The sequence below is a fragment of the Podarcis cretensis genome, assembly GCF_951804945.1.
Source record: "Podarcis cretensis genome assembly, chromosome: 2".
NCBI lineage: Eukaryota > Metazoa > Chordata > Lepidosauria > Squamata > Lacertidae > Podarcis > Podarcis cretensis.
The window spans coordinates 60,774,880-60,795,171 of NC_137171.1; the positions used below are offsets into that span (position 1 = coordinate 60,774,880).

A 20,292-nucleotide genomic window follows, 5' to 3' on the forward strand; every position below is an offset into this window, starting at 1 on the left:
CTTTCAAGATAAATTGGAGGTGGGTTAGCAGTTGTTGCCATCCCCCTTATCTTCTTTAAACCCTTCTAGCACTGGCGGAGGAAGAGGAGTGCGGGGGGAGCGCACTACCCCTGGAAGCGCGATCCCAGTGGGATGCCATCGTGGCTGCCCCCCAGCCTGCACTGGGCTTCACGCCCCTGCAGGTGGTGCACCACAACCCCAGGACACATGCCAGCCCGCCCCCTGGTGCCGGAACATGAAGCTCCGCCACTACCTTCTAGGCCAACTGTATCCCATCAGCAGTGGGCCCAGAAGCAGGTGGGCTTTTGCCACCTGTGAGCTGGAAATGGCTCTTCTCCAAGTGGATGACTGAAGGGTTAGTCATCATTCTATGATTAATTTACTATTATGTACTTTGCTATGGTTTCTGCAAAAGGATTGCCCTTCCCATTTCTTCCCTCCCAAAACATAACAAAACAATACCATCTGTCAGGGGCTCAGGAGCAGAAGCACAGGGAAGAGGGGAGATGGAGAGCGAAGAGGAAGAATCTGAGGGCAGCGTAGGGGAAGATGACAGTGGCCCGAGAGATTCCATGAGCCTCTCCAGCGAATCGGAAGATTCACAGAAGGGCGCTCCGATGGCCAGGGCAAGGGGGGTCCCGGGAGGGACGCACCAGAAGCTAGGGGCCAGCAGCGACTCCCAAAGCAGCAGCTGGAGATCGGGACCAGTTTCCCCACCAGAGCATAGCGGGGGGGAAGAGTCCCATGTGTCAGGGCAGGCTTCCCCTCCAGTGGGGAGAGAAGATGAGTCAGGGCTGACCACGCCCCTATCGCTGAGTGAGGGAACGGAGGGGAAGTCAGATCCAGCTAGCCCCCCCGAAGGGGGAAGCAGTGACAGGAGCAGTGTAACGGTCAGGAGGAAGGTGGCCGGGTGGGCGCGCGCGCCAAGTTCAAATGTACAGGCGCGCGGGACAGCAGGGAGCTCGGATTGGGAGCCAGGTCCTAAAGCACGCCGGAGGCAGGGGGAAGAATCCGGGGACTCTTTAGCATCAGAAGAGTCCAGAAAGGGCAACACCCCGGCGGGCAGACGGACCCAGAGGAGGAAAGAACAACGGAAGAGGTGGAGTAAGGCTAGGGTCTTAAACTGGTGTCTAGGGGGAGGAGACTCAGACGGAGCTTCGGCGGTCTAGGGTTTAAGACGTAGAGCTGCGTGCTACAGCTTTGGAATGGAAACTGAACTTCAATAAAGACTTTTGTATATAACCACGACCTGGCATTGGTCCTCTGTGAGCTGGGACCTTGGGCAGCTCTGACACCATCAGTCATTCTCCCCTTGTTCTCATTATCTCATTAAAAAAATGGAATTAAACAGGAACTGCACAAAGAAAAGAGAAAAACGCATCCGTACACAGTTATTTTTAGCAATATCACCCAGATAGTCCTCACTGCCTAGAAAGACAAGTTCTTCAACATTTACTTTCCTCTTAGGTTCCTAGTTTTTCTTGCTTCTCTTTTTATGTTCCTCTCTTTTTTCTTATAATTTGTTCATTCTTCTTTTCTTTCCCAGCATTTTAGTTTTCCTTTTAGAATAAATTTCTTTCTAATCCTTGCATCCTTTAGTTTGCTTTTTCCATGTAATTCTCTCTCCTTGTCATTCTTATCTTTCCCATTTTATTATTCTTTGTCCACAATTTTTGTTGTTGCTTCCTTTAAACATCTTCCTTAGACCCAAGCTTGCTTCCTTCCTCTATAACTTACAACAGCAGACCATGATTGTTCATAACAGAAGCTATTCAATTAAATGGGCTTAACTCCCATTAAAATTATGTAAGTACATGATTTTATGTGAAGGCTGCAAACTTCTTGTATTTTTAAATGCGCTCTTTCGAGCACTCTCATGCCTCCTCCATATCTGTTGAGAGGAATAGAGTGTTGGAATTCTGCCCCGGTCAGAGGGATGTGCCAGTCTCCAGGCACCGGCTGAATTCCTTTGACCTCCCTCCCGCGACTCCCAGCAGGAAAACAGATGAGGTCCGTATCGGCGATTTTTCCCAGACTGTGAGAAAAACACACCACTGCTTCTCCTCCTCTCTGCATATCCCCAGGGAGGGGAATCAGACTCAGACAGAAATGTATCTACATGCTTTTATTCCTGTCTTTAGCAGCCATACAGTTAAAGATGTCTGCTCTCTTTGAACAACAGAGAGAAAACTCCAAACTCCACCCATGTACATCCTGTACAGGTCATATGACACACACAGAGCTCACATCCGGTGCTCAATAAGGAGAATGGACTGCCCCTTTGTTTCCATGGCAACAGTCACACACATCCTGTTTGGCTTTCCAGCCACAAGCAGCTGACTTGGCTGCTATAGCCTTTGCTTGCTGCAGCATTGCTGCTTTATGGTAACATAGAGATCTTCCATTGTTATATCTGGTACACATTTTACACACAGTGTAGCAAGGTCTCGGTCTTCCTGCTCTTCTATCCCTTGTGGGTGTGGACTAGAATTTGGTGGCGTCATGTACGTGGCATCCATTTAAGCACGCCAAAGTCTCTGTGTCCTCTTTTCCATATATAGGCCAAGGAGTCTAGATTAGGTTCATGGCCTCCCACTTGGTGGCTAAAAAATGCCTGTGAGGTTCCTTTCACATGGTGGCCTCCTTGTTCCATTGGCTAAGGAGCAGAGTGCCCCATGTGTGCCCTAGGAAATATGATCATGGTTTTCAATCTCAAAATTTGTTCTATCAATATTAGCTTATTGCTTATGTCATTGCTTATAATGTGAAAATTAGTCTTTTAGCAAGCAGTAAATTAGCACCCTAGCTTTGGATCAGGCTGGTGAAGGAAAGGAAAACTGTCTTAATAACCAAAATGGCCCCCAAACACACTTTTTAAGCAAAGCATGTTGTGAATTTTTTAATTAGTAAAGCTAATGGCATACATTTGTTCTGCAGTACAGTACAAGCATATGTGGTTCATTCATTCCCAGGTGTGCAATAGACTACCACTGCCTGTCAATTGCAAAGCTAATCATTAGAGAATCTGTCCCTTACCATCTGGAAACTACTCTCATGTATTTTGTTTTAGGTCTCCCTTGCCAGAATGAGATGAACAGAATTCAAAAGCTGGGCAAGGGGAAGAGCCTGATGGGTAAGTTCAGTTACTTGCCACTCACTCATTTAAGCTGCTAATTAAAGCTTCTGTTATTACTGTGACGTTACATGCTGTAATAGGGTCCCAACTGTGTGCTTGTGCCACTTCAGGAACTCATATAAATAACAGAACATCAGCCTGTGCTAAATGTGTTCCATGACTTGGCTAGGTAACATTATGCAGAACAGAGACTGTCTGTCTACTGAAATCTCAAATCAGTGCCATTAAATTGACACAGCACATAGATTGAGTGTAGATTTATTTCTTTATTGTTTGACAAATCCAAAGTAAGAAATAGGCTTATTGGATATTCCCCTCCCCTAAAGTATAAATTGCACTTTTAAATGTGCTGTAATGATACACATATTAAGGTAATTTTGGTATGTTGAGCACATAACGCCACTGGGAAGTTGAATAATACATCTGTTAAACTGTAGGTGTATAATACGCTTTGGACACACTATGGGCTTAAATCTGTGAATTTCAGAGCATTTCCCTTCCACATTAAATAATTCATAATTGAAATCAAATACCGGTAATACTTCCAATAATGCACAGTGAAATCAATACAAACATCATTCTAAAGCAGCAATACTGAAATGCATACATAAATTGAAAACCATGCAAGTAGAAAAGGAAAGAAAAATCATTATGACACACAGGATATGTGCGGAGAAGCAGCATTTGTACTTTTTAATGCCTTGAAGTATCTGCACAAATATAATTTGCCTGGGGATTCTTATTGAAGGTGAAGGGAACACAGCATGGCAGGGCAAGTTCCCCCTCCCTTCAAGAATATTATTTTCAAGTACTCCCCTCCCCCAGGACACATTTGGAGGTAGTAATAACCCTGATCTGTGGACAGAAGGTAGGTTTTGCTTTTATTCCGTTGTGCTCCTAAGAACAAACCCGTTTACCCTTGTCCTACATAGCTCTATAGACTCCTTTAAGGACTGAGTTGGTGCCTTGTATATGTTCCTGCCACCTTATCTGAAAGTATTCCTCCCACAAAACAGGACTTAACAATGAAAATAGTGTAGAAAGGTATTCCATTGCTGTTACTAGGGAGCTACATTAAGCCCATGAGGCATTCCCATTATTCATGAGATCAAATTTATTAATCCATATAGCCCAGGGGCAAACTTTCTTAATGGTCATTTGCAACAAATTGGTAGATGAGTAACTAATGCATGCATGATGTGATACCTAAATGAACTGCAGTTATAGCTGTCATGACTCCTGCACCTGGGGCCCTCACACTACCATGAGGAAGATAACAATGAGGAAATAATTTTTGCTAAGCTACTCATCCCCTTCCCTTGGACCATCCTGATCTGAGGATGTAGCTCTTCCAACATTCCTTAAACCTATTCCTTCCACAGTATAGGTCAGCACCTGCAAAATCAGACATGGTCCCTTTAAATCACCACAGCCAACTCCTCAGAAAGGTGGGCCAATGGCTGTTAATGCCAGTGTACATAACGCCTCAGATATTCTTCATCCATGTGAAATGGAATAAAATAGCCCTTTTGATGTTATGTGATCTACAGTACTGGTGAAGGAAGCCTTTTATTTATTTTGAGTAGTAAATCAAGTAGTATCTCTCTAACAAAGGTGCTAGGTATTTTCTCAGATCTAGCCAGACCCAGTAAAAGTCTGCTCTTCTGTGCCTGTAACAGAAGCAAACAGTAGATGATGGAAACTGCTATATAAAACCCATGCTCAATATTCTTCTAACTGATCTTCAAGTAGACGTGGTTTGTTTTAAATTTATGCAAGTACCATATTTTTCACCCTATAGGACGCACCGTCCCATAAGGCGCACCTAGTTTTTTTGGGGGGAAATAAAGGGGGGAAATTTTATTTTCCCCCCAGGCGCAGGGCTGGGGCGAGGGAAGCCCGAGCTTCCCCCGACCCCAGCCCCCAGAACAGGCAACTCTCTGCAAGCCGTGGGAGAGCTGCACGGGCTCCCACGGCTTGCGGAGATCTGCGCGAAGCCTGGAGAGCGAGAGGGGGCGGTGCGCACCGCCCCCTCTCGCTCTCCAGGCTTCAGCGAAAGCCTGCATTCGCCTCATAGGACGCACACACATTTCCCCTTCATTTTTGCAGGGGAAAAAGTGCGTCCTATGGGGCAAAAAATACGGTACATTTGCACTGAATCCGTTGAAGCTGATGGCAGAAATATCAGCTTTCGTGAGAGAGGAACAGAGAGCCACAATGATAAACAGAACCAGTTGTTGTCACTGCACTTCTTATAAAATGAAGGCACTTTAGGGTTGTTGTTGTTTTTCTTTATTTCAAGATAACAATTTCAATTGTTGCTATTTGTGTGGAAGAACCTTACTGACAAAAGAACTGATGGTGGTGGGCGGGGGGAGGGAGGGAGAGAAACAGTATGCCTGACCATTTCAACCTGCTGTGCAAACAGTCAAAGAAAGCCCTCCTTGAACGTCAGGGCCAGACAAATGCAAGTTTATCTTCGTGCTTAGCTCTACAAGTATTTGTATTATTGACAAGGGCACCATTTGCTATCCCTAGGAACTTTCATTCCACGGTGCAATGAGGAAGGATATTACAAAGCAACTCAGTGTCATGGAAGTACTGGGCAATGTTGGTGTGTTGATAAGTATGGAAATGAGATAGCTGGCTCAAGGAAGCAAGGGACTGTTAGCTGTGGTGAGTAATGGCATGCTTTTCTCAGATAAAATAAGAATGAGTGTTGTGAGAGCCCTTGCCTGCTGCTGCAAGCCTGACTATGAGTCTACAGAATGGCAAAAAGAGAAACCTATTAGCCATCATGACAAGAATCTTCAGGCCTTCATATTTATAATACAAATGTGCTCATACAAGTAAGCTCTCTTCCTGAATAAGTGTGACAATACGAAATTGGCAAAAGCATTTGGTGTTTTTTTCTCACCAGCTTACAAACTGCAGTAGTTTGTACTGCTAAAAAAAATATGCTGGCTAGGAAGTTATTGCCGGCTGATCATTTAAAAATCCAAAATTTAAAAATCCACATGTTGCTCCCTGCAACAGAAAGCACAAAATTAAGGAGTCCTGTTCATCAGGGCTGCCTTTTGAAAGAAAGACTTATCTGTGATATAGATTGCATTTTTCCCATTGAGGTTTAATCTGAACAAACAATTGCTGCTGAAATTACCCCACAAGGAGCACATGTACACATAATATAAATGTGTGCTGTATATGGCAATCACTACAGCTCTTTATACAGCTCTTCTAGTGGAGAAAATGAGTTTATAATGAAACACCTTGGCATAAGAAAAATATCTTTTTGGAACTTTTAAAAGCCAAGTGCTACAAACATGTAGGGATGGAGGAGAATTACATTTGGTCTGCATTTCTAAGTGAACTGACCGAATTTGTACCTCCAGGAGAACTAATACACAGGTCATAATGTAATAAGACTTCAGATTTTGCAGTTCTCTGAATTTTGCAATGCCGTTCTCAGCTCAAAACAACCCAAATGGATTTTTATAATGCATATTTTTAGGTAAGTTTCTTTAGAAATGTGTACATTGTGATAATATGCATATTTAAATATGAATATGGATTTTTGTACAATTTAAAAACAACAACAGCAACCCTACAGACAAATGCAGAAGCAGGATAAAATAGAATTAATGGAAACGTGGAATTGATGTGGAGTGGAAATGGGCAGATTCATCCAGTTTCGATAACCCTAATTTTGATAGCTATAGTCTTATTTGAAGCCCTGAAGTTCCTATAAATAAAAGTTTCAGGCGTGACATTTCATCTTCAGAATTCAAGTACTGAAAATAATTCTAGTGGTATGCTCTTCCTTCCCAAAAATGCTAGAGAAAAGAAAGGTAGTAGCATTCTAACTTCCTTTTGAGAACCCTTTACACATCCAATTGTCTACAAGAGAAGGGATATATGTGTATCTGCCATGAGACTCCTTTGTACAGTACTTCAAAGAATTATGGGGCTCATTACTGAGGCAGAGCACATTTCAAAGGGGCACAGCACAGAACCAGACCTGAATAGTTGCTCATGTGCCCCATAGCACATTCAGCACACCTCTACAGGTTCACAATGTGGGAGGAAATGGGCAGTGGTGGGAGCACCAAGGAACCCATTGTTTGAATGCCAAGGATCTACCAAATTTGAAAAAAAAAGTAATCTAATAGACTCACAGGAGTATATAATGACATCAGAATAGCAAGGTGTCAGTTTCAATAGCCTTATTACGACTTAAGTCAACATTGCACATGAAAATTTGCCACCTAATCACCTTTGGCTGCCCAGAAAGAACATTTATTGTCACCTATTAGCAACACCGAGCCTTTTATATATTGTATGTGTTTGGATTATTAATGCATTTGGATGACTTTGTATGATTTTATTGTTTAAACTTATACCAATAAAGGTAAACAAAAGCAAAAAAATCAAAACACCGAGTTAAATGAACAAGTAAAGTGACAATCAAATCAGCCTGGTTATTTTGAGGCAATAGAAATAGACCTTTCCAAATGTAAGCCCTTATTTGTCTCAGCTGGCAGGACCACACAGGGCACTATGAGATTTTCTAGGCCAATTTACATTCCAAATTTTTCTGGACAATATCAGGACAGAAACAAAGATATCACTTGGTGATGTTTGTGGTGAGGTTTTTATGAGGTACGCAATTTACTGAGACCACCAACTCATTTCAGATCTCTTCGAACACTCATCAGATGGTGGTGTCTTTCAGTCACCATTGACCTGGAATGGATTTGAACCAACAATTTAGAGATGTAAGGTTCTGTCTTCAGCTATTGCTTCCTCCTGAAAACGTGTAGTTTTGTGGGTGTAGTAGAAGACTGTATATTACTCTGAGCACTTTACTGTGTAAAAATGTTTTACTATTTATTTATTTATTTTATTTTTTAAAAACAGACATGTTATGGGGGAGGGATGAATTAAATAGTTTAAATAATGAGAACATTGACATGTTTTGATAGAAAATTGGGCTTAAAGTATAACTGTGAATTCTTCCCGGTTGCAGAAGAGGAGCAAGAAACCTCAGGGGATTTCGGAAGTGGTGGATCAGTGATATTATTGGATGATCTGGAAGAGGAACATGAAGCAGCAAAAAAGGACCAAGAAGGGAAACAGAAGATCCATGTAAGAGCAGCTAATGATGATGATGAAGATGAAGATGACGACAAGGAGGATGAAATTGGCTATATATGGTAGTTCCCATAACTCTGAGGACTCATGTTTTGCACAATATCACAAGTCATTTCGTATCTCTGCAATGGTAACTGAAACATCAGGCATTGCATATGGAGCTCAATTTAAACCCGTTTGGGCATTCCAATATGCACACAGGTATCCCTTACAATTGAGCTTCCCTTTCACTTTACTGCTGGGCGTAACTCCACAAGCACAATGGAGATGAGCATGCAGAGCTGAACCTGACATTGAAGTGAACTGGGGAGCTCCTTGCACATGTGGGACTTGGCACACTCATGTGCACTGGAGCTCTTGTGGCCAGCAAACTGCTGGATGGAAGCAATTATCTCTCCACTCAATTTAATTTAGTACACTGTATTTAATTTGGAAGACAGCTTTCCCACCTGACTAGCTATTTTTTGGCATAATTGTAAGCATTGTTCTATTTTACTGACATGGTGACTTTCATAGCTTAATCTGCTCACATGTGTCTTTTATAAAAATGGAATATGGAACATAGCAAGAGGGTCAGCACATCCAAGCACTGGGCTCTTCTGATGTTACCAGAACTAAAGTTTTCAATTACTTGATCTTTTTTAATTGTGCCATTTGTTGTTACTACTGTGGTTTTGCTACTTTAAAGTTAAAAGCAGGTAGGGTTGGGGGGTTTTCTGTCTCGCCATCTGGAACTTGTTTGAAAATATCAAAATCGCCTTAACATTCTGATTTGGTCACCCACTGGCTTTAAGTCAGAAATAATTCCATTTTAGTTCCTCCTCATTTTTCTTTAACATGGTTGGCAGAACCACTGTCTTATTTTAGCAGAACTCAATGAAAGTTCTCCCCCGCACCAGGAGTGCAGGATAAGATCTCAGATGACTGTTTAATCAAAATTAGTTCACTTTAAGTTAAGCATCATGATCTTGATGATTGGTATAGTATGCACACAACTTTTAGCAAAGGAAACAAGCCTGGAATGGCCTTTCAAAACATGTGGAAAAGGAATGCTTTGCAAATGCATTTCTTTACAATCGTTTTTGCAGGCTTGCAAGTCTTGGATTTTGCTTTGATCAAGTTTGCACTAATGCTATGCAAGCTGCCTCTGCTTCCTGGATAGCATACCACTGGTTTTGCTGAAAACGCTTTTTCTTCATTTACTCTAAATGAATCCTCATTTGGAAGTGCTGAAGCTGTCAGAGGCACTAACCATCAGCAGTAATAAGCTGTCTTCCCTTTATTTTAAATTGTTGATATTTATTTGCTCTGTTTTAAAAAAGAAAACATCTTTAGGCAGTTGCGTTTCTGGTTAATATCACTTCTGGTTAATATGACATGTAATACTTACACATATGAACCAGAAGAGAATGTGATTAAAATATTCCACATAGTTATATCTCCATAACAGCATCTCATTGTTCCCCATTGCCATTCAGTGTGGGGAAATGAATTTGCCATTGCAGACCTTTTATTATGTTAGCTGTCCACGCAAGGACAAAACATGATGAGCATCTATGATTGGTTGGGAGGGAAAAGATGGATTTGTAACAAGCCCCATCTTTTTCTCATTAAATGGAAGGAAATAAATGCCAGATAGGTCTTAAATTCTGCAAACACTAAGGACCATACCACTTTTGTTGATCAGGGCAATTATAGTGCTGTTCTACCAGAACTGAACATGGCCTGTACACTTTAAAGAAAGCTTATATTTCTGTGAGAAAGTGCTAATTTTTTAGTGTGAATTTCTATACAGTTTTCAGGCGGCTGCACAATGGCATCTATCCTCAGACTATTGTTTGCTATGTGTGATGCTCTTGTTTGTTTATGCCTTTTGCTTCTGGTGTGATGAAGTCTGGGGTGGCTGTTTTTTAACAATTCATTTTAACACAAGGTCTGGTTTGTTAATGAACCCTTCAAAATGCCAAATGTCATGATGTTAATATTACATTTCAGTTTGTTTTAATATTCCCAACAAGTGCATCCTAAATTTACTGGCTTTGTGAAATTATAATATCCAGCTGAGAAGTTACCTCCCAGATATACAGCCTTAGCCTGAAACCCTGAGCTCAATGGATTCCAGTAATTAAGTAAGCTGGTTGTCCTTTGACTTTTAAAGGTGCCACTGCTACAATCCATAAATGTACATCATACACACTTAAAAACTCTGCAGTTCCACTGAAGAAAATCCACACAATTGCTTTGGCCTTTCTGTCTTCTTTAGCCATAGTGATGCAAATTGTGTCCTGTGTTGTTGTGCTTAAAGTAGAATCCAATGCCCGGTGAATGAAGCCATTGGGCTCTGCCCTAATTGCCAGTTGACCTCTATCCCAATCCTCATTGAGGAATGCACTGTCCATTCCTTGCTATTGTAAAAGGACATAGGCTGTCATGCAAGGAAGCTGTGGATGCCCTGCTCTTCCTCAACTTTGCCCGTCTCCAAGTAAAGCCATGTAGCTATCCTTAACAGGCCAGCTACAACACATTAAGGGGTAGGGAGCAGCTGCCGGTATACGACTACTCCACTCCTGTGAGTTACCATGTTCACAAAGCACCTCAGAGTCCAGAGCTCACACTTGAAAGTAAGTTACATGAGATTAATGGGGATTAATGTTTTAAGAATATGGGTTTTCTGGGATGCACTATTAAGCTGTATTTGAACACTGGCTGGATTAGTATACAATAAAAGTCACCTACTGTAATACCGTCCAATTAGAAGCTGCAACATAGCTATCATTTTCACCATACTGCTTACCTACTTAAATTAATAAAACCTGTAGAAGTCAAATTCACTGTGGTTGCAGAGAAGTGCTATTATCTTTTATATACTTACGATAAAGTTTCCATTTAGCCTTTGTTCTTGTTACTCACGCAGAGCAGTGTGAATGCAGCTGCTTTCTGGTGAAGTCCATCATTGCTGGGGTGTGTGTGAAGATTGAAATCACATGGGTGAGGCCACTCACATGGGTCTTTCCCAACTGATCTGCCTTCTTCAGCTCCAAAACATAGCCAAGTCCTATTGGAATCAATAAAAAAGACCTAAATTAGCCATACCATACCTAACCTATTCTACCGATTTCAACAGGATACAGGAGACATTTAATTTCTGGAGCAGGGACATTTTATTTATGTGAGTAAAAAACAACAACCCTGCAGATTAAATCTTAAAGTCAGTTGTGGTGTTAATGATGGAATTAATCTCATTACACATAAACACACACAAAACCCCATAATCCCTGCCTCCTCTGATGTTGCTTAATTGCTGGGCTCACTGTCTTAAACACTATGACTTTTGTTTATATGGGGTTTGTATGTATAAAAATTAACCAACACAAAGTTTCTAGTTGTTTTTCTTTTAAGAATCATTTCAAATTATTTCCCAGCAATTCCCCACTCCGACGCAAACCCATGATAATATAGATTACTTCATACATATCGGTATAGAATTCATTAGCAAAACTGAAAACAGGAAATGTCCTTAGATTCAATAATCTCCCTGAGAGTAAGTACATTTAAAAATAAGCTCTTAAAGACGAATCAAACTGAGCTTTGTCTGCAGACTATAATCATTCTCTAAAATTCTTGCTATATGATTTCCTGTTTGTCTGGAGAGAAAAATATTAAAATCAGAAAAGGGTGAGGTACAAAAATACCATTTATTATTGTAACTAAAGGTGGAAAACCTGAAGCAGCAGCAATTGGAGACACACCTACAATTTTGTCAGATTCTCAATAGCATTTGAAGGAAAAATGAAGCATTTGTAGTAAAGCCCTTAGAAAAATACTATAGCCATGCCAGAGAAGCAGAATGAAGTGGTGCCTTCAGAGGCAATTAAAAGTTGCAGTGTCATCTATTTCATGATAAAGACTCTCCTCCTGAAGAGAGGGGAGTGGTTGTGGGCGGGAGCCTGAGCCCCGCCTCTAGCTGGTGCCCACGCCCATCGGCAGACACCCAACCAGGTGCCTCCAACGGGGCGTGTACAGCAGCCTTAATACTGCAGCGCCAGCCCCTCCTTGGCCTCACTCTTCGTCGTCCCGTCGCGATTCATTCCTGGTTGTCCTGGGGGCCTGGTAGGAATTTTTCCATTTGGCATTAGGCTTTTTGGTTTTTTCGCCTACCTCGTAGCAATCGTCACAACTTTCGTGGTATTGGTGGGTAGGTCAGGCATTGGAATAATGTGGTGTCGAAGGGCTAGGTGTGGCCATCGCCTATGCCTTCAATTTTTGGGTATTCCATTAAAGGAATCTGGCGGTTGTGTATTCTGTCCGATGCCTGCTTGGCAGGAGGCCATGGCACAACCCTCGGTGACATCAGGGGAGAGCCTATAGTTGGATTAGCATCAACAGGCTCCGCCTACTGGTGAATAAACCCCCCTTGTTTCAGACTCACCCCTCTCTGAGGGGGTGGAGTCAGCTGACATAATCCAATGCCTAAGCCAATACCTTTTCACTTGCTGTAATCAATAAAGTTGTGGCCTTTTCTTGCCCATTAACCTTATATCACGTGTTCATTCCACTTTGGGGGGGGGGGATCGGGTCCTCGAACCACAACTCAGCTTCACCTCCTGTTGAACCATTTGTGTCCCCGTCCCCCCCAATGCCCATGTAAGATTCAGGAACTAGGAAAAGATGGCAAAGCTACATGAAATTTGACCAATCAAGTCTCACAAGCTTTTTTGTTCCATTCTGCAACAGTGCAGAACTAACACAATCCAAAGCCACGACAGGTTCTCTTGAGTTCTCTATCAATATACAGGATAAATGCTGTAATTCATTTCTCATTACATTTTCTGGGGGAGAAATAATAAATGTACCTACAATGTTGGCTGACCAAGACATTAATAGGCCTCCTGTCCTCACCTCTGTGAAAATTACTTTGTTTATAACTTCTAATGGCTTTAAACTCTACCGGATAAAATATAATGATTAATATCTGCTATGCCATATAACAAGAACATACAATAGGTTATTTTATACAATAGTATATATAATTTTGATACAGTGGTATGCGTCAGCAGTAGGCTCAATCAACAACAGTCTGGACCCAGCCTTATTGTGGATTTGTCTCGGAAAGTGCAGCTTTCCATCTCTGTTTCATTTAAATCATTTTTAAAAAATATCAGTAAGCTACATACAATTATCTACTAATTTTAGTGGCAGCTCCACATACTAAACTGCAAAGACTACAGGAATTTTCTTATCAACTGACTTTATCCTTTTAATTCTAGTCAGAGTATATATATTGCAGCCAGCAAAGGTGACCCATGCAATCCAGCTTCCACCTTTTTGGATGTCATTGCATGTATACATAATGATGGTGCATGAGAAAGTAAAAAGCACACAGAAAATCCAATGCCAAATTTGCAAGACACTGTGAAGCACAGAAGTAGCTAATGTAGCCCCACCCCCCAACTGTTGCTGGACTCCCATCTCCCATCAGTCCCAGCCAGCATGGCCAATGGTTGGGAATGATAGGAATTCCACCTAGCATATATATATATATATATTTCCCAAGCTCATCAGATTCACCAGTTCCCTCACAACAAAAGCAGTAAAATTAAATAGCTATGCACATTTATGAAGGGCTATGCTCTCCTATCCAAACATGAATAACCTTAATGTTACTTCAAGATGTTCTTGACATTTATCTGAACAGAAAACAAGGCACAGCATATCTATTTGAGCTCAGAGGCTGGGGGAATATTGTTTTCCAATATACATTTTTATTAGACACTGTTTAAAAGTAATGCAAGAATCTAGTATAAAGGAAAGTAGAAAAGGTGGTTAACATGGGGGGGGGGTTCACTTTCAGTTTGGCAACCCCAGCCTCCTTAATACTTCCCCAGTTCAGTAGCTTGCACTGCTGAACCAAAAATAAAATGTTAAAAACTCAAGTGCAGACGTGGCTTTCATCTTAACATTATTTGGGAACATGAATTAGGCATGCCATATCACTACCAACTGGTGCTTGAACTGTGGAATACATGTCATGGTTCATCCTTACTACTTCTGGTGAAGTATGCATTTCCATTTCTCAATATTAGTAATATAAAATGTGAATTCAAAGGGTTTACTATTCCACCAGTGAGAAGGGTCATAAGAAACCAAATGTAACATAATCTAATACATTATGGATCAGAGCAGAGATTTACTTCATCTAAATCAGTGGCATTCAGTATGTGCATTTGATTACAGAATGTGGCCATAGTCAGCTCATGTTATATACTGTTGCATGATATTTGCCTTCATCTGATAAGTTACGTTGTGCAAAGCTCTCAGCCTAAGTGAAAAAGCTCAAGTGCTTGTTGAAAAAGATTCCTAAAATCAATGCCAAGCAAATGGTTGCATATTTCTACATATCAGAAACGTCATTTGGAACAGCATCTTCATTCTTTATGTTAGGGTGGATGGTTTTGACCATTTTCACAAACTAAAACTCAAAATAGTGTTGTTGTTTTTCAGTCAGTCACCATGCAATAAACTTACTTTGTTAGTTCAACAAAGCATTCAGTCTGCAATTCAGCATACATTAATCACAACAGTGTAATTCAATGTTGTGGGAGCAGGGCCCTGTTCAGACAGCAAGACTTCCCCTTCCTCTCCTCCCACACCCATGTTCCCCCAAAATCTGCTCCAAAGGGAGATGGGAGGTGTGTATGATTTTATGCTGTGAACCTCCCTGAGATCTACAGGTACAGGGCAGAATACAAATTTAATAAATAATAATAATAATAATAATAATAACAACAACAGGTGACTATGGAGTGGGAGGAGCAAAAGTTGAAATCCTGTTGTGCAAGTGAACATCTGTTGGAGTCAATCCAGTATCTTTTCAAGGATTAAAAAATGACTTGAGTACTTATTTGAATACATGCTGTAGCATTTTCCATTCTTCACAGCTCACTGAAAAGGGACAGGTCTCGTGACTATCCATGATTCAGGGGCATGTCAGGCTTCTTGGAAATCTATGTATTCTTCAGATCGTAAATTCCCTTAATTTGCCCCCAGCACAGCTCCAATTCACCTCTAGCACACACTCTTTTCAGCCCTACGGATCAGTAACATTAGTGCAAGTACCACGGAGGTTTCTGCAATGGCAGGGAGAGTGCATCCAACATCAGTTCTCCCTCTCTCAGAGAAGGTTTGATGCCTCCCATGGACCATGATATCGCGGGGTTGATCTTGCTATTTAAGAAAACAAACAACCCTCGCCATAATTACGCCTGTTGGTTTTCTGGAAATGCCTATACAATAAAAAGGTTGATTTGAAAACAAATCTTGATAATCCAATGGAATTATTTTATAAACCCGTAAACCAGAATATCAACAACACTGGTAATCAGAATCTTTGTCAAATTCTTGGCCACCATATTTGTTCATAATTAATACAAAAGTCAACATGGTTAATGCAAGTATCATTATATTCATATTTCGGAGTTCTTATTGCTTTCTCCCCACCCCATTTCACAGCATGCCTCAAGAAAAAAAAGTGATACTCCAGATCATTAAAACGTTAAAGAAGTAAAGCCTTTAATGCAGTATACAGTAGAGCCACTGGCTCTTATATCCCACATCAGAATTACCTATTCTATTTCTCCCTTATGACAATCTAAAGCTTTTAACTTGCCTACAGCTTGACTTAAATTTCTGGTTCCATTGGAAGCTAAAATACTGCATTTCCTTCAAATTACTGACCTTCCAAAAAGTTATGGGCAATGAAAAAAAACCCCTCCAGCACCAAAAAGAACAAGGTTACTCTGCAGTCTTCAAGCCAATCATTCCCTGTATTTAAATGACTTTCAAGGAAGTAAGCTTTGAGGGATGCATCCTATTCTTTTCATGATACTTTACAAAAAATATATATATTTTGGAGCCTTGTTAGGTTTTTGTATTGTACTTCAGTGTGTTCTTTTTACAGATTTCACAAAAGGTAACATCTGTTCACTTCTAGCCTCCATTGTGCTTTGAATTCTTTCACACCTGATTTAAAACTACATTGTGTCCGCAATCCAGCACAGAATTAGGTGAGATAAACCCATTGATTTCAGTGGAGTTAAAACATAGCTAAGGGACAATTCTATGCACTCTAGAATATGTTGCATTGATTTAGTAGGACTTCCAAGTGAACGTACGTAGGATCAAACCTTCGCCTCTGTGTTGAATTGTTGCCTATGTGTTTATATGTAACAGTACTTCACATGCAACATTCATATAAGAAGCAACACAATCTGCTAGTCAATACTTCAATATTAGAAATTTCATACCATTTTCTCCGGGTAGCAAATGACATAGAACACCAGCCAGCCAAAGTTAAGACGTTTAAGTCACACTGATGTTAGTTAATGGCAGTGTTAAGCATGTGGTTAATTTTCTCCCACTAAAATCAATGGGAACTCATTAAATTTGGCCGGATTGTGTCCACTAAATCTAGGGTCATTATTTGCAACAGACCACCAGAACTCCCAGTATTAGACTCTCTTTTTTTCCATAGAAATTTGATGGCATTCACTGCAGACTCTTCTTTCTGCCATTCAGTTTTCTTTTATTGCACAGACTGCTTTGTACTGTTAATACACATCAAAGAGCCCTTTCTACAGTAGGTGGTATTTGGTCTTTTTATACTTTTCTCAATGCTGCTGATGTCCGTTACTGTTTAATGTGTAGCGTTGTAAGGAGAGATCCAGATATTAAGTGTTTAAGTTTTATGTCCCTACTGTAGATGGAATGTACAATATCATAGTTAATTAGAGTAGCATAGTAAATTATGAATGCTTTTTCCCCCATGAAGATTTAAATGGAATGTGAACATGTTGCTGATTTCCTTGGTTAATTGTAAATGCTGAATTGTAGTACTAAGTAGTTGCATTTTTGTCTGTCTCAATAAATTTTAATTTGTCTGCGAGTCCCCATTGTCTGACTTCTGTTTTGTTAAATTTCTGGAATATAATGAAGTAGCATTCACCACTTTGTCTAGAGTGAAAAATATGCTCTAATGTAGTGGTATGAAGTAAAGATAGGCAAGATCTGGACCAAACTACCCTCCAAGTTATAGCAATCCATGCCTCGCTTAACCTGGAAGACAGATGGAGACCCTGTTACTACCTCTGCTACAATTTGTTGGCACTTTGTGAAATTGAACATATCTACACTGGCTTTTATTTAACTATGCATACAAACATCACTAGAACTGCTCCATGCATGTAGCTCTGGTGAAACAGACTGGGGGAACTCCCTTATACTGAGTCAAACCATTAGTTTATCAAGCTCAGTACTGTGTATAATGACTGTTCTGGCAGCTTCTCTACCCACAAATAGGGCTGATAGTTTTCACATCCCTCTAGCTTATACATAAGGCTTTCTTTAGCTGGACTGAAGTTAATGCCTTTTTTAAAAAAAAACACTTTAAGAATCCCCCACTAGGAAGATTAGCTTTGCAAGGGAAAACCGATGCTGCATTACCAGCTTATAATGAAAATAGTATAACTAAAGTAAGCAATTTGTTTCTGGGTGTGGGTGCTGCAATGCACATGAACTGCACAGAATGACTTCGCGATCTGTGCTGGAGAAAGCCAATTCCTCTCACCTGGAAATTAATTGCTAGTGGGTAAAACCCACCCACCTTGATTGATAAAAGGCATGTTATTCAAAGCAGGAGGAAAGGGCTCTAGCTCAAGTGCGTGGTTTGCATGCAAAAGCTCACAGGTTCAATTCCCTTGGCATATCCAAGTAAAGTTGGGAAAGTGTATGTCTATAACCCTAGGAAGCAATTGCCAACCACTCTGAGGGTTCTCCCGATCCTCCAGAGTGGTGTGCATTCTTGGCTAAAAAATTTAAAGCTTGCTGACATCTTTCACATGGCGGCTTTTTCCCTGTTGCAGGTTGTTACAAGCCTCCTTTACAGGTTTCTAAGAGGTCTTACAATGTGAAGCTATCTAAAACACTGCCTGCAGAGTTCTGAAGAATTTGGGGAGCAACGTAGGATTAAAAAGAAAAGCTTAAATGAAATTTTGCACTTAAAGCACAATGATGGAGGGGTTGTTGTTTTTTAACAACAAACAATTCAGATATCCTCTGTGCTCTGCAAGCAACATTTTCAACAGCCTCACTTTTTGCAAAGTCCATGGACAAAAAGGTAATACAGGGAAATACAGAACAGTTTTGACACAGAAAAGTACAGAAACAGAACAATTGCTCTGTGAAGGCCCAATCTGACCCAAAACTATCCAGTTGTCAATGGGTTTTACATGCATGCTCACCTACATGTACAGAGGAAAAATAGGTAAAACATATTTACCTCCTATTAGTAATTACAAAATATAACTGACTATTTATTTTGCTGGCTGTTAGTTTGTTTGAATATTTGAAATCATTTTATAAAATTGAAAAAACAAGTCTCAGCACTAAGCAGTTTAGATCTGTGGTGGGCACAGCAATGGGAAAGACAGGATTTATTGCAGGTCAGGCCAGCTCTGCAGCAAAAGCCCCACTTGATTCTGCTCCTCCTCAGAGAAGCCTGGCTTGCTGCCCACAGATCTTAGGTTGGCACAGCAGTGCTAGAAACATAAATTCTGGCAAGTAATGAAGAGCTACAGTGGCCTGGCTAGTAGTGTTGATAGCAGTGGTGGCAGTTGCAGGTAGGTAACAGGCTATTCGGCAGACCGTTTCATGGGTCCCTTATGTGTGTTTATGTAGGAGACAAAGACTGAAGCCCTTTTCAAGAATTCTATACTTGCCTCAAACAAAATACGTGAGGAAGGAAGTGGAGACATGTGCCTAATTCCACTCCACCATTCTTTCGGTTGCCCTCCAACTCGGGGAGTGCGCTACTTCTGCCCCTCTTTCATCGTTCTGGAAAACCAGAGTTTTAAACCACGTGGGGAGCTTTCACGAGTACAGGAGGCTCCCAACTTCAGAATTTTCTTCACCGTGATTTGGAGACTGAACTAAACAATGATGGAGGCAGACCTAACACATTCATCCCAACATGGTGCCTTCCATATGTTTTGAACTACAACTCCTATTAGCCCCACTCAGCATGGCCAATGGTCAAGGATGCTGGGATTCGTAGCCCAAAATATCTGGAGGTCACCACATTGATGACCTCTGCTATAGTCACTCCTCATTTCTTTCAGGGCGCTATTACCTTGATTTCATCACACTGGGATGTATTATAAGCACAAAATGTAAAATAAATATTACCTTCTTGTGAGCTTCATTGATAAAACTTAGTCATAAACTCACCTTCAGTTTTGTTCTTTGCTGTTTTTCAGCTGTTAGTAACAAAATTACATGTCAAATATATGTAAATTGCCAAACTGTAAGAGCATCCAAACTGCTCCCCAAAGCAAAAACTTGTCAAAGCTGTTCAAAATGTTTGTTATATTGTACTAAAGAGATTTGCTACGCTCACATTCTAGAATGATTCCAATGGAGAAGCCCAAACCACAACAATTGTGAGAACCTAATTAGGGATTAGATAAAGGTTCTTTCAAATACATATAGTGTAAATGTTACACTAAGGCAAATTATTCTGTCAGGGCAAGAATTTGGGCTTGCCAGACAGAGTGATCCCCCCTTCTTCCCTGCCATGCTCTTCCAGCAGTTGTCCTCACCCCAATCTTGGGGGGGCACAGGGGTGCACCAGGAGGGGGAGAACTCATTAGTTGAATGCCATCCTTTGTCATGAAAAGTGATGGAAATTTTGAGGTTAGTTATGCACACAAAAGCCAGCATCAAATGAGCAGTCTATACTGGTTGTCCATACCACCATACCACTAATTATATACTGGGCAAAAACCACTATGGAATCAATACAAGCCCTCTGTGCTACATGCTGACTAAGGTTAGCCGCCTTCCACAAAGGTTTTTGTTAAAAGAAAAAAATACTCTTTGGGAGATGGTAACATGCATCTATCATCTAAGGTCTTGTTTGCCTAATTAGCAATGCACTCATATACATGTCTACT

General features: G+C 40.8%; 1 protein-coding gene and 1 long non-coding RNA gene across 2 annotated transcripts in view; one reads left to right on the forward strand and one right to left on the reverse strand.

The window, feature by feature from the left end:
* The window catches only part of SPOCK1 (SPARC (osteonectin), cwcv and kazal like domains proteoglycan 1), a 396,972-nt gene extending 385,602 nt beyond the window's left edge, over positions 1–11,370 (forward strand). Inside the window, 3 exon segments of the mRNA XM_079968135.1 lie at positions 3,071–3,133; positions 5,675–5,812; positions 8,163–11,370. Coding sequence (XP_079824261.1) covers positions 3,071–3,133; positions 5,675–5,812; positions 8,163–8,353 — 392 coding nt within the window. The 3' untranslated portion in view covers positions 8,354–11,370.
* Positions 11,261–17,222, reverse strand: LOC307211511. The gene is made up of 2 exons (XR_013836489.1): positions 12,889–17,222; positions 11,261–12,202 (listed from the first exon to the last, which is right to left on the reverse strand). It is a non-coding gene; the product is annotated as an uncharacterized lncRNA (long non-coding RNA).
* Positions 17,223–20,292: the final 3,070 nt, after the last annotated feature.